At 39.7% G+C, this 15,761-nt stretch overlaps 1 protein-coding gene across 4 annotated transcripts in view; it reads left to right on the top strand.

Annotated features, from left to right (window-relative positions):
• The window catches only part of DLGAP1 (DLG associated protein 1), a 219,123-nt gene extending 204,018 nt beyond the window's left edge, over nt 1-15,105 (top strand). For all 4 annotated transcript variants that reach the window (XM_065397967.1, XM_065397966.1, XM_065397969.1 and 1 more), the window contains 3 exons: nt 7,572-7,663; nt 11,691-11,843; nt 14,896-15,105. In XM_065397967.1, the coding sequence (XP_065254039.1) occupies nt 7,572-7,663; nt 11,691-11,843; nt 14,896-15,105 (455 nt within the window). The remainder of the gene's footprint in view (nt 1-7,571; nt 7,664-11,690; nt 11,844-14,895) is intronic.
• The last annotated feature ends 656 nt before the right edge of the window (nt 15,106-15,761 follow it).

The raw sequence follows: 15,761 nt of genomic DNA, 5'->3' as shown, positions 1-15,761 counted from the left end.
CTGGGCTGTGGGGGTTATAGTGAAAAGTGTGTGCACACATACATATATGGGAAAAATAAATATCAGTCCAATCACAAAATATACTTGCCTGCTTGTTATCATAATGACTGATGATAATGGAAAAACCTAATGATATTTTACTTGCCCATCAAAACAATTATTCATCTAGGGCAAGTGGGGAAATTGAATTTAATAAGGCTAATTTATACACAGCTTTTAGTGAGAACTTTGTTGATGTATTTCATTGTCTTTTTAGTTATAACGTTTTTAAATTTGTAGCAATCAGTGGAAAAATTCTAATTTGGAGTGAGTAAGGTAGGAGTTATGTAGTCTCTACTATTGCCTCCATGTACAGTACAAATTACATTTTACATACCCTGTAGATTATTTATCTGCCTCTTTATTAACTGGCACTTCCTTGTTTTGGTGGAGGTTACAGGGGGTAAAAGGGGCAACCTTGTTTAACAACCATTAGTGAGTTACTGGCTTCTTTGTGATGTCATCTGCGATTCTTGAATGTGACAGCTGCTTCCTGTGGACATTGTGTTTGACATTCCACTGCAGGACAGAGTTTCCTATTCTACCTGAAGCCAAATAAAAGCATATGGTAAGGGCCACAGTAGCCAGCTCACCCATGCTGAGAACAAAAGCTTGTTGTTGGAAACTCAGAAGCAAATTGTGTCTTTTTCATACACACACACACACACACAAACTCTGCAGAGAAGGAGGGAATTTGTAATTGATAAAATGTAAGTAGAGCAAGGAATGCATCTCTTGTTTTCAACCTTCAACTCTGACAGTCTGCAGTGTGTTTTTGGCCTGATAACAAAATAATGAAAATCTGCAGTGAGCGAGGTTTCTTCAATGCCATGGCAGCTGACAGAATGCTTGTTCCCTCAGCACTTGAAGTAAAATGATACAAGCTTCTCTCAGACAATGCAGCCCTTGTGTGAAACAGCTGTCTCTGGGAGACGGCTCGCTGCTATTTGACAGTAGCTTGTATGTTACATAGATACGTTTGGTATTATCTAACTGGGAATGAATCTACCAGATGGGACTGAATGTTTCTAGCTAGGAATGAAGTCTACTGCTGTGTATAAAAACACAGGTTAGGGTTTCAGTCATTCCAGGGAGAAATACCAGTATACATAAATATGTCTTTGCCCCCATTTTCTTGTCATAAACTACTTATTGTATGAAATTTGCTGGTTTTATCTGAAAACATTTCCTCATAAAACTGTAGCATATGTAGTAGGCAGATTAATACCACTTTATTGTTGTATACTCACTCTTACAGTCAGGACACCTGATACTCCTTCAGCATATTTTACTATTTTGTGAATTCAGCAATGATTCTAGAGCTTTCTCTTTATGAAAGGAAAGAGTTGGAAGTAAAGATGCAAACCTAACCATGTATTAAGGACCTGATCCAAAGCCTACTGAAGTCAATGGGATTCTTTCCATTCATTTTAATTGACTTTGTATCAGTCCTTTAACTGACCCTACCACACAACAAACTCTGACAAACCTTACATCAATGGGCCAGATTCTCACTCTCACACTATTAATCAATAGAAATATGATCTCAAGGCACATATGCAGCTGGTTGTGGGTACAAACAAAAGCATTCCTACAATCCTTGGGCCATTTACTGAATTCACGTAGAGTTTCAAAGGAATTTGAAAATTAATTTGATTTCATTAATCTTAAGAAACATTTCTATTCATCTGTGTGAAGTAGTGTAGCTTATTGACTCATAAACTTTCAGATGACCATCCAAAGCAAACAGTGGGTCTGATTCACCATAAGTCCTGGGTTTTAGGCAGGTGTATTCAACAGTGTAATACTGGTGTAATGGAGAGATGAGTCAGACCCAACAAACTAAAGACTAAGAAAGAAAACAAAGGAACTTAACAAAATTTGTGCCCATCATCAATCTTATCACTTAGCATGTATACTGTACCCCTTTGGGCTTGCCTAGACATAAAAGTTGACCTCAAATCTGTAGTAACCCTGTATTCAAATCTAGGGTCGCAGCTAAGCAAAGGCAACAAACTGTGATAAATTAATGTGGGACTGGCAAAGTTTTAGTAATTTGTTTTAAACAAAGCATGAAATGTGAAGCTAAGGAAGGAAAGTTTGGGGAGAGATAGGAGCGACTCTTCTTTCTGCAAGTGATTATGCATGAGAAAATAAAACTAAACATTGATTTCTCCTTGTCCCTCAGATGTATTCCTGTAGTCCTAATTATGAGCAAATAAAATCATCAGTTATTCCTACAGATCTTCCCTATACTCTGCTTTTCTATAACTCTTCTCCCCGACTAGTTCCCTCTACACCAGCTTATTTCCCAAAGTCTCAGAAGAGCCAGGTCCCAGATGTTATCCTTGCCAGTGTACAAAGATTTAAAGAAAAGCGAAATATCCCCAGGCTACAAAATACAATAACTAGAAAACTTGTCAGTCACACTAATAAAAACCAGGTAAATCAAAGGACCAAAGGCCTGATTCTGCAATGCTTATTCATATTAAGTGGCACTTACTCATCCAGATAGTGCCATTAATCTTCAATGAGATCACTCACAATAATAAATGCTACTCAGTGTAAGGTTGTAGAATCAGTCCTTAACTTGTTTCATTCAGCTTCTTTTCTCCTTAATAGCTGACTAAGGACAGGAGTGTTAGCATTAACTTTGAATTTCCTGGCTTTTGTCATGCTTTGAGTTATTTAAATGCAAGTCTGTTGACACAAATAGGCTAAATATTGGTCCATCCTGGCTGGGAAATGGATTGTACCATCTCTATGGCAGGGTTCTTTCACATGCACAGTGCACAGCTAACATCTGCAACACAAACCTCAGTCTTGGTCCATTTTATTTTCTGCCACTCTTCCCTCCCCTTATTCCTGATGCTCATCCTTGTAGTCAGCCAGTCTTCTATCTTCTGTTATCCGGCTGGTTCCCCCTGACTAACTGTCAGGTGTTAGAGAGACACGGTGGGTAAGATAATATCTTTTATTAGGCCAACTTCTGTTGGTGCAAGAGGCAAGCTTTCCTCTCTCACCAACAGAAGTTGGCCCAGTAAAAGATGTTACCTCACCCACTTTGTTTCTCTAATATCCTAGGACCAACAGGACTACAACAACACTGTAAACATCAGGTGTTCATATTTTATGTGGCATTTTATAACCACAGTCCCAAAGTGGTTCCTTTGTTCTTTGTTAGACACTGAGGTCCATCATAATCGAAGTGCAAAGAGTTTGGCTGGTGTTTAGACGTCAAATAATATTTTTTAAAAACTCATCATATTATGACTTTTCACATCACCTCAATTTTACTTCTTCATCACTTTTTTCTATTTCTTGTTACCCTTTGATACATATGCAGGCAAACTCCTTTCAAGATGTACCAAACTCCACTTTTTGCAATCACTTTTTGTCTTATTTGGGGGGTGGGGGTGTTGCATTTTCCCTCCTCTACCCCTGCGTTTATTTATATATCATCCAAAATGTGTACTAGGCACCATTAGAAGTGATGGTCCTTGCTCCAAAGAGTTTATAGTCTGTGTGGCTTTAAATAATACCTACCTATTTTCATCAGTACATCTCAAAGCGCTTTACAAAGGAGGTCAGCATCATTATTCACATTTTACAGAGAGAGAAAATGAGGCACACAGGGGTGAAGTGACTTGCCCAAGGTCACCCAGCAGCCAATGGCCAAGATGGAAATAAAACTCAGGTCTCCTGAGTCCCTGCCCAGTGCTCGATGTACTAGACCATTCTGCAAATATACCAGATTAAGAGCATGTGTAATCTGGGAAATAGACCAATTTAGCTATTCCAAATTAAATATTTCACTATAGCTATTGCACAATAACTCCCCCACATGGACACTTTATTCTGGAATAAAAGTGATTTTATTCCAGAATATTTATTTTGCTTGCCAAATCACCTTTTTCCCAGAAGAGAGTGTCCACATGGGGGAGTTATTCCAGAATAAAGTATACCAGAATAACTATGGTGGGATAGCTTTTTCTGAATAGCTATGATGGGTTTATGAGGGGAGGGAGGTCCAGGCTATTAGGAATAGAAGTATATGGTTGCTATGGTCTGTTATGACTGCGTCTTGATGGATTTAATGAACAGGAGGGATTGTTTGTTTGCTTACTTTGTAAATTTTGTTTGTAGCATTATGAACTAAAGTAGTCAATTTTAATGTTTTAATATATACTACTTTCCTCCTGCACTCACCTCCCCGTGCTGCTTAAGACTCCGTCAGTCGTTTTCTGATATATTGTCACTTTCTCTTATTCACTTAGTATTTGTCCCCAAACTTGTGTTCAAGAATGGAGCCTCTCAGAATTTTAGCCAGATGAGTGCATCAGTGTGTTTTTATTTCTTTTACCACAGTACACCTTAACCCTTCTATTTCTGGCACTAGAGATTTTGACTGAGTCAGAGAAATGGGGACGCTGCCTTGAAAACAAAAAGCAACAAGTATTATAAGGCAGTATTTAGCTTTTGAGAAGACTTTTGCCTTCTGGGGAGATTCCTTTCAGTCTTTCACGTGCTTTGTTTGAAGTCTTTTTTTTTTAACTTCTGTGACAGGGTTGGCCTTGTTGACTGGACTGCTTGTTTTCAAGGGGTAGGAAAATCAGTGACACTTGACTAGATACAGCAGGAGCTACAGCAGAAGTGATAACAATGGAGAACAACATCAGCATGCATCTCACAATCAGCTGGGGTAAAGGTTTTAAACAACTAGCCAGTCGTAGGCAGCCAGGGGTAAGAACTTCCTTTCCCCCCAGTTCTATCTAATGATATTTTAGAATATTAAACTTATTAAGTATTCTTTAAAAACAAAAAGGAAGGGGTGCATCGCCATCCCCCACCAAAAGTGTATTTTAAATTCACTTCTAAACAGACTCTCAACATTACCTCCATGCAACCAAAGTTCTAAATAGATAAAGTTCTATCTTAACTTTTTACTGAAAAGTTGAGGGATCATTTCCCCCCTCTCAACTCCTAGGCTGTGTTGTGAAGCATCAGATGGCCAAGCTCCAGATGAGGCAGCTGTTCTGAAATATACACAGTGGGAAGAGTTTTCATAACAATGGGAACCACATGAAAGCTCTCAAAGTAGCTCCTCCCCACCATTGAAAGTTCCTTTCAGTTGAGTGGTTTGCACACTGGGTTGCATAAATGACTAGACACTCCAAGGGGTGCATTTTCAGCACAGTGTGCAGGGAATTAGACACGCAACCTTTACTAACAATAATGACAGTTGTAAGTAGAATTCCCAGTGCAACGTGCTGAAAATATTCCACTTAGTGAATCTTCCAGTTCAGAGCTGTTTCCTGGCAGCGCTGAGCTCTGGGAGCAAAGTGGAAGGCTTGGACTGTGCTTGTGTGTGCATGGTGTTCTTTTCTGTAGGGCTCTGAAGGGAGAATCATAAAACGCTCTCACCCCACCCCAGCCCCGACTATTTTACCCTTCTTCCTTTTACATTTACAGTGTATTCTATGTCCAACTTTACTTCCACCTGGCTAAGTTGTTGTGCTACATTAATCAGCCTTAAAAGGGTAAAACATGGAGCTATGATTGTATACCTGGCTTCGGTTAAGCCTACTTCAGTTCATAACTTAGTTTTGTCCCTACTTGGTTGGTCTCTGTGTTTGTGAATACCCAGAATAGTCTTTCAGTGTTAAATGATTTTGTGGCAGTGCTCTGGTAGCCACCTATAAAGTCTGGCCTGTGCTGAGTGGGCTGAGTTCTTTACTGTGGATTTTACAACCCCAAAGTGTTGAAGGGATTTTCCCCCTTTGAGCTCTCCTCAACACTGTGTTTGAATTTATAGGGGTTTAGCGTGGTCCATAGACAGGGCATCGGCTTGGGAGTCAGGAGAATTGGGATCTATTCTGGGTCCTGCCACTGACCTGCCACGTGACCTTGGGCAAGTCACTTCACCTCTCTGTGCCTCAGTTCTCCCTACTTCACGTTGTCTGTCTTGTCTATTTAGACTGTAAGCTCCTCAGGGACTGCCGCTCTCTATGTTCTTGTACCTACCACAATCGGGCCCTATCTTAGTTGTGGCCTCTAGGCGCTACAATAATTATTTTAATAATAATGGTTCGAATCAAAGCAGAACGAATGTTGTTCATGTCTTTCATTAGTTAAGTGGTAAATACCAATTTAAGTTCATCCAGACTGTTGTAAAACCATATACTATGGGCCGGATTCTCTGGTCTACTATAACTCATTGCACCACTCTGATGGTGCAAAGAGACCATAAAGCTGGCTTAACTGACCAGTGTGCGGGAATTGCCAAGAGGTGCAAAGCTGCCATAGTGACCCTTTGCTGCCTTCCTCTGGGTCACCAGTGTAGTAGACGCAGCTGGAGGAAGCATGGCATGGAGCACCATTATGCTCTGGTGAGTGTTGGCTACTGAAATGGCCAGTTAGGGTGACTGAGAGCAGCCCTGAAGCTGCTCCAAGTTGCAGTGATGACTGAAAAAGCCTCTGGATAGCCCTAGGACCAGGGTGGAGGTTGTAAATGTGACATAGAGCCACTGTTCCCTCCTCCTGGGACCAGCACCAGCCAGCAGTCAGCCAGACCCAAGAACTGGGCCCTCTGTTTCTGAGGGAAACAGCAGAGGTATTGGTAGAAGCTGTGTTTCCCCAATGTGGCACATGATTAATTACACATTTGTAACACTTTCTGAAAGCTCTTCACCGTTCTGCATGTGAGGCCAGGTCTACACTAGAAACTTTGGCGGGTATAACAGTGTCAGAAAGGGGGGTGATTTTTCACCACATTTCTATATCAGCAAAAGCTATTGTGTAGATGTGGTTATACCAGCATAGAAGTATCAGAGGGGTAGCCGTGTTAGTCTGGATCTGTCAGACGAAGTGGGTATTCACCCACAAAAGCTTACGCTCCAATACATCTGTTAGTCTATAAGGTGCCACAGGACTCTTTGTTGCTTTTTACAGCATAGAAGTGTGCTTGCACGGTTTATTAATTCAAACAGAAAATTCACCAAATAACTCAAACCAAAGCTATTCCCCTGACCAACATAGGCTTCAGGAGTCCAGAGACCTTTCACTCTACGCCTCTCTGCTCCAGGGACAGTCACAAGAGCCAGTCTCTGTCCTGCAGCTCCCCACAACTGAGTGCTCTCAGCCCTTTGTAAGTATGACCTGGCTCCTTCCCAACTGGGTCTGATAATCAAACAGGGTTTGCTGATCACCAGCCCCCCGGCCTTTAAAAGGGCAGAGCACCCTGTTACACCAATGTTTTCATTTGGGGATCCCGTATAAGCTATACCAGGAAAAATACTTTCTGTATAACTATCCTGGCAAACCTTTTCTAGTGTACACTTGGACTTAACTGTTATCAACTGCTCTAGAATGCATGAGTCAGAGGTAACATTCTTGTAAAAAATGAATGATGTTTACTCCATAACTTCCTCATTGGTGTATATGGTTCAGTCACTACAGAAGGGCACTGGTTTAACTGGTGCTGGTCTAACCAGGGTCTAACTGGTGCTGACTTATGTTTGCTTTCCTGTCAGTTCTAGGGAAAATTCGAACTGCAGTGGGGAGTGCACAGCTTCTTATGGCCCAGAAATTTTACCAGTTCAGAGAACTGTGTGAAGAAAACCTGGTATGTAATGTTTATTATAGATATGATTGTGCATCTGTTATTGCTAAGGAATTTACTCTGTGAGTCACTATGCCTTAAATTGTATAAAGCTTTTTCTAGATTAGAATATCTGCTATTTATTCCAATAAAGGGCTTGATTCCTCCAACCAATGTAAATCCATTGAATTTAATCAAGTTACACCAGTGTAAAAACAGTGGGAGATCAGTGTGAGGCCCATAATAATTAAAAAAGAGAGAAACTCAAAAGGCTTAGGATGAAATTCAATGGGAGCTTTGCCAATGACTTCTACAGAGGCAGGATTTCACACTTGGAATTTGGATTCTTTTCAGATAAGCACCCAAAGGTTTGGATGCTTTTCAAAACTGAGTTAACCTCTTGAGTCTTCAAAATTGGACTGGAAATCTTGTGGGATGACACTTTCTCATGGGATTTCCAGTGCTGCTTGCTTTCAGTTGGACAGATGTACCGTAAAGCAATATCTATTGTGGTATATCTATTGTGGTATATCTATTGTAGGGGGAGGGATAGCTCAGTGGTTTGAGTATTGGCCTGCTAGACCCAGGGTTGTGAGTTTAATCCTTGAGGGGGCCACTTAGGGATCTGGGGCAAAATCAGTACTTGGTCCTGCTAGTGAAGGCAGGGGGCTGGACTCAATGACCTTTCAGGGTCCCTTCCAGTTCTATGAGATAGGTATATCTCCATGTATTATTATAATTTTGGCCCATCTGCATCCAAACCAGGGAAGTGTAGATATTCACAAATAAAAAATAATGAATAATTGAAGCTAACCAAACTCTTCCAAATCTCCAAAAAGGCAAAAAGGCAAAAGAAAGTTCTTAATTTCTCAGAATCAGTTTGCCTATCCCTAATAATGCACAATACATTGTATACCACATACCTAAAATGTTGATAATACTTTGCATTTATCAAAGATTTCAAACCATGTTTTAAACTACCGTATATACTCATTCATTAGCCCGTTCGTTTATAAGCCGACCCCCCATGATGGTTAGGTAAAAATAGCAAAAACTGTATGACCCTTTCATAAGCCGAACCTATATTTCAGGAGTTGGCAGACTTTGGCTCCTGGCATGTTAGGGTAAGCCGCTAATGGGCCTGGACGTTTTGTTTACCTGGAGCGTTCACAGGCTCGGAGCCCCTCAGCTTCCAGTGGCCACGATTTGCCGTTCCCAACCAATGGGAGATGAGGGGCTCCATGCCTGCAGATGTTCCAGGTAAACAAAACGACAATGTAGTAGATATTCAATTCAATGATTCCATAGAGTTTAAAATCATCACATTTTGGTGTAGACCCATTTATAAGCCGACCCCCGCTCTTTGATGTGTCACTTTTTTACCAAAAATATTCGGCTTATGAACGAGTATATATGGTAATTCTTAGATTTTAAGGCCAGAAGGGACCACTGTCATCATCTAGTGTGACCTTCCAGTATAACACAGGCCATAGAACTTCCCTAAATTAATTCCTGTTTCAGCTATAGTATATGTTTTAGAAAAATGGCCAATCTTGATTTAAAAATGTCTAGTGATGGAGAATCCACCGCGACTCTTGATAAGTTGTTCCAATAGCTAAATACTCTCACTCTTAAACATTTTCATTTTATTTTTAGTCTGAATTTATTTAGTTTCAACTTCAACTTGTTATACCTTTGTCTGCTAAATGGAAGAGCCCTCAGTTATCAAATGTTTAATGATTCACTGTTGCAGAGTAGATAAGGACAATTATCCCAAATTTACTCATGAGGAATCTGAAGCACAGAAAGGTTCAGGACAGAGCAGAGAATGGAACGCAGAACATATGGCTCTCTTTCCTCTGCGCTAGCCATCCTGTTATTAAGCTCTCTTCTTAAAACATCCAATCAGACTGAGATAAGACTGCCGTGGCTCCAAATTACAGATAAACTGCTTTTGTTTTTCATTGTTACAAAAACACTGTTTAAACCATGCCAAGTTGACATTATGGGATAGTGTGTATTTTAATGTGACATTTGCTTTCAGCATCTGACCCAGTTCTCATCCAAGTCATTAGGAGTCTCTCAAAGAGAGCTGGATCAGGGCCTTAAAGTGAAGAATAGAACTGTAAAAACTCCATATTGAACTCTATTTTGTAATCAGAGGCTCACTCCTGTGGCAAAGTACTGAGGGCCTTCAGCTCTCACTGAAGGCAAAGGGAGATGAAGCAGCACCTCAGAGGATCAGGACCTAAATTAGAAATCTGCCTAAATTGCAAGATGCAACGGAAATCAGCTCTGCATGAGTTAGTCCTTCTCTTATTAATATGAAGAATGAAAAAGTATTTTGTTCCCGTATCTGTGTATGTAAAAGTTACTATTTCAGTTTGCCTACCTAATAATGTCAATGGTCAAGAAATAAGAATCCTGTTATAACCTTTATCCTTTCTATGTGACTACTTCGTTTTCCACAGTCAATGCTTTGGTGGGATAAGCATCACACTTCTCTGATGTTATGAAAAAGATGAGGTGGTAGAATTTTCTTAAGGGAAACAGGTTTCAGAGCGGTAGCTGTGTTAGTCTGTATCAGCAAAAACAATGAGGAGTCCTTGTGGCACCTTAGATACTAACACATTTATTTGGGCATAAGCTTTCATGGGCTAGAACCCACTTCATCAGATGCATGGAGTGGAAAATACATGAGCAGGTATAAATACATGAAAAGATGGCAGAGGAAACCTAATTTCCCCCTACTGTTACTCACACCTTCTTGTCAGCTGTTTGAAATGGGCCACTCTTATTACCACTACAAAAGTTATTTTTCCTCTCTTGGTATCCTACTGTTAATTGAATTGTCTCGTTAGACTGACCTCACACTTGGTAAGGCAACTCCCATCTTTTCATGTATTTATACCTGCTCCTGTATTTTCCACTCCATGCATCTGATGAAGTGGGTTCTAGCCCACGAAAGCTTATACCCAAATAAATGTGTTAGTCTCTAAGGTGCCACAAGGACTCCTCGTTGTTTTTAAGGGAAACAGTTTCACAACCAACACTTGGTTTATTTTTTGCTGGAGAAAGATATGTTAACACAATGTGAAATAAAACCATAATCTCAACCGAGCCAGCTATCATACAGAATTGTTGGGTGTCAGGACAGGTCTGATTTGAAGAGGCACTGAGTACCCAGAGATCCCATTACCTCAAGTGAAGTTGTGGGTGTTCAGCACTTCTGAAAAATCAAGCTGTAAACCAGTGTATCCAACAGTCTATTTTATTTAAATCATTTAAAGAGATCCTTCAGACAGACTTCACCAGACCAGTGTGCAGCATTTAACTGGAAGGTCAAAATCTTATGAGCCAGTGGCACAAGTAAAGTTTTATTGGCCAGATTCTGGTTCAACATATAACTCTCCCCAAAAGAGTGCCCTGCAAAAGTAGGGTTAACATGCATCCATATTCTCTTTCCCCATATATTTCCCTCTGCGAAGATTATTTTTGCCAGGAATATAAATAATCTGTCCAGGGTACATTTATTTAAACTGTATTATTTTCAAAGTCCTTAATAACATTGAAGCACTGTACGAATGTGAATTAATGCCCTGTTGAATCAGTAGATGCACATGCAGAAATGTGGGATGAAATCCTGACACCAGCGAAGTCAAGAGGAGTCTTGCCATTGACTTCAGTGCAGCCAGGATTTCACCCATGTTAGAACCCTGGGCTGTGCCGAAGAGTGCCACTCTGCTGCTTCTGGACAGGAAAGCAACCTTTCCCCATGTTTTGATGGGTAGCCAGAATTGAGGCCACTGACTTCAGGGGAAAGCACAGGTTCTCTGGAGCATACCTGTCAGAAATTAGCCCTAAATCGTTATTATAAGTAAAAATACTAGTAAGAAGTGTTCTTTCTCGTCTCTATTAACTCCTTCTAACTATCTCATTGATCATTTGAATCTAAGTAAACTGCTTTGCTGGTGAGGTGCATAGCCATTTGCACAAATGCTTTACATTAGAAGATACTAAAGCCAAAATATTTTTTTCTTCTGTTGTACAGAATCCTAATGCACATCCAAGGCCGACCTCCCAGGATTTAGCAGGGTTTTGGGATATGCTCCAGTTGTCCATAGAAAATATTAGTATGAAATTTGATGAACTTCATCAGTTAAAGGCCAATAATTGGAAACAGATGGATCCTCATGACAAGAAGGTAGAACAATGTAGATTTTGTATGCTTCATTTAAAACCCTGCACAAATACTGGACAAATTAAATAGTCCTCTGCGTACAGATGTTAAAAATGTGCAATGAAGCTCATATCAGATTCATTTCACTGTAATAACAATGTTTACATAATAATCATCTGGGATATTATCTGTAATATGTTTCAGACATATTTTAAAACCAAAACTGTCTTTGTGAATTGGATAATGGGAATGTAGTACAGTACTTTGTTAAACTTTACATTTAATCATACTAGATGATCAGTCGTTGGAAGGAACTGCCAAATATATTGATTCTTAAATTTAAATAAATCACATTTATGGTGCATATTATTGCATATAGCAAGAATTCAGTTTACTTGCACACTCTAGGCTTTGTTATTGAGAAAACTAGGGAAGTAGTGTAATCATCACTGACTTTGGTAACCAGATCATAGGTACAGTGATAACCAACTGCCATCATACAGAGCTAAAAACAAACTTCATGCAAGTTGCATGGTAATCTTTCCATGCCATTTCTTTTTTGTTTGCTTTCTTTTGTTTTTTAAACGGAAATTCTTGTAATCGGGTTCATTTTGCTGGTAATGTTATTTTTCCAAGATAGCCCAAAAATCATTTGTAGCACTGTTAATTATTTTAAAAGAGTTTTCCATTGTTGCCATAAAGAGACTACCAGGTTTCGAAGTGTGAGCCACGTTCCTTTTTTCATTCTGGTTTGGCACATATCCTTATTTTTAATCCTTACCATCAGGACAGCTGATCAGCTGGTCAAACAGCACCGTGGGTGAGCCACAATACAGTTCTCCAAAACTATTGTTATCATAATTGATTATTTTATAGAACCCATAAGTGAGCTAGAAACTTCACGGAAAACACTTAAAGCCAGATCTGTGTCCAGAGGAGCTTACAGTCTAACGCTATGCTCCTGCTGCCATCTAACTCTACAGCTGAGTTTCCATTAGCCTCATTAGGCTCAGAAGTGGGCACTGGCTGATGAATATGACACATAGGTAGGGATATAACATACACCAAAAAGGCAAGGGAGCAAGGAGTGCACCATTTACAGACAAAGTATTATACCCTTGTTCAAGTAATATATACATCTGGGTGACCCACGCTGATGTCTGGATTACCTGCCCCTAAAAATAGCTCTGATCTGTCTTGTTGCTGACAAGCAAAGTGGCATTTTCTTTTGGACAAATAATAATACAAATTTCCACAAATCTTCCAGCAGGAAGGTTTGAAATACAGTTCTGTTGGCATCCTATTCCCACCAAACAAGACTAAAAAATCATGCCCTTTGTTCCTGAATTCGGAGTGCTAAATTCCAGGTTAATCCCAAACCATCAGAGGAATACCATTAGTGTTTTATTTGGGGGTGGCCCTTGGTTGTTTTCTGAGGCCATGATACAGAAGTCAGGTAATTATTTTTTAATATGTCTTTCTTGAGAAGGAGCTGTAAAACTGCAAACACACATGCGCGCACGTGCTAATGTACCATTTTTCATTCGCTTCTAATGCAAAAGAACGTGTCCAGTCGCCAGCATGAAGAAAAGAGAGTTTTACTAGAAATGTCCCTTTCATTTTCCTTGAAAACATTTCAAGGAATTCCCACCAAAAGGAAGACTATAAAGGGTTAAAAGAAGTTAAGCAGTAATGAAGAAAGGATCGTATGTATTTACAATCTACAATAGGAAGGTAGAGGTTATGCACTTTAAAGAATTACACTGACTCTGTTCCTGTTTCATTTGACTGTGATTTTAAATTAAACTGTTCATCTCCTTATTTAAAAAGAAAGAAAGAATGAAAACTTTCTGTGGAATTGATATTTGCCTCTGTCTTCCTCCCCTTGGGCCCTTGTTAAACAGCATAGATTAATCTTTAGATGTAGAGGAAAAATCAAAGTGTGAATAAGTGCAACTAGGCAGCTTTACATTTCATGTAATGAAGGCTGTTGTGATCAACATGAGAGCAAACTAAAGGCTAGAATGGAATCTTTGTAGTAATAAAATCCCTACTCTCAGAAACCATGTTCACAGTTGGAAGGGGATGTAATTTAAAAGACAATCTAAATTGACTTGACAAAAACTTTATAGCTGCCTGAAATTCAGAACTGAATCCACACTTTTTCTAAAGCCATCCTTATATATATAAAAATATATAAATTTCCTCTTTGTTAACCATGTATCTTTGGCTGCCAAAGTGACGATTAGTGTTTGTTCTCTCAATGATTTTTTTAAAATTCCTACCCATTTTCAGTTTGTAGGTTATTGTAATTCCTAACGCTCATTCAGCATGGTGCTAAATTTTAAGAATTTTTATAGTGAGACATGAAAAGTATGGATTATTTGAGCTATTACCAAGATCAGCCACCACTAAGCACATGTTTTTTATTCTAACTGTGGTACGCTAACTCCAAGCTGCTAGTTTACATTACATTTACTGTGTGATATATATCCATTGAATCTCAGTGTTGTAAGCCCATCTAGTGCTATGTATGTACTGTGTGTAAGGGACAAGGTCATTTGTGTATTTCACTTCTGTAACACAGATTGCTGCTATAGTAAATTAATTTTATTAACAAACCCAAAGAGTTTGATAGGAGTTTTTTTCTTTTTAATTCCGTAGTAGAATTTATACATTAGGTTTATGAAACTGTATTAGCTTAAATAGTGCTACAAAGTTCTGTTTAAGATGCTCTCCTTTCTAATCCCTGGCACCAGGACGAGAAGTCTGGATTCCCCAATGGGAACCGCATTAAGTGGTTAGCTGTGGGAGCTTCGGCCCTTTCAGCGCCAGGCGTTTAATACACATCGTACCTGTGGAGAACTAGCACTGCTATCAATACTATCCTTTGCTTTAAGCTTACATTATTTTTATGAACCCTTGAATACAAAAGCCAGTTCAATGAAGAAAAAAATGCAGATAAGAACTAACAAACCTTAGGTAAAATGTGTGTTCTAACTACTGACCTATCCTAGTTTTTTCCAAGCTTTCCCTGAGAAGCTGTATAATGTCATTAACCTTCTGCTTTGATCAGGAGAGAAGGGTCCCTCCTCCAGTGCCAAAGAAGCCAGCGAAAGGTCAGGTGCCACTCATACGGGAACGTTCTCTGGAAAGCTCACAGCGTCAAGAGGCCCGGAAACGGCTGATGGCTGCCAAACGAGCCGCATCTGTCCGCCAGAATTCAGCCACTGAGAGCGCTGAAAGCATTGAGATTTACATCCCCGAAGCCCAGACGAGGCTATGAAGGGATCCCACCAGGAGGACTCTCACTGGCAAGACAAGTCTCTTGTATAATCTGCTCCTCTAGGTCCCTATTCAGAGCCACCATTAAGTATTTGTATTCCCCTCTTTCTTTCTTTCTCTCTCTCTCTCTCCCTTTCTCTACATAATCCCAATGATCCCAATGAATTCCACTTTTGTGGTGTAGTTGTCGATCCTCCAAGAGATGTCCTCTAATAACGGTTGCTTTCTAAAGGTTTGCCCATGTCATTATAATGCTTTGTCACATGTATTGATGCTGCCACCTTGCCTCATGTAAGAGAGTACAATCCTTCTTTCTGTTTAAGAAATAAATACAGAACTCACAGACACACACACACACCTGTATAGTAAATACACCATTTAACGCATTCATGATCTTTAGTTTATCTAAAGTTAGTCTGTTACCTGGTGTACAGCAATATAAAACTATAGAGTATTTTGGAAATTCAGTAATGCAGGGTGACCCTTTGGGACTCTGCTGTCTTCCTCATTAAAGATTAAAGGAGCTATGGCTCGGATTCCCTTCTTTTTATTACTATTATTTTTTAAGCAGATGGCGCACTTTATTCTAAACCTCAGAATCATATCTTACCTGAATTTAAGACGTCACAAAGGGCGAGGTAGGGGGAGAGATAGCTG

This window comes from Emys orbicularis, chromosome 2 (assembly GCF_028017835.1).
Source record: "Emys orbicularis isolate rEmyOrb1 chromosome 2, rEmyOrb1.hap1, whole genome shotgun sequence".
Classification (NCBI taxonomy): Eukaryota; Metazoa; Chordata; order Testudines; family Emydidae; genus Emys; species Emys orbicularis.
Note: the sequence above shows the minus strand (reverse complement) of the source record. Positions and strands in the feature narration are given on the sequence as shown.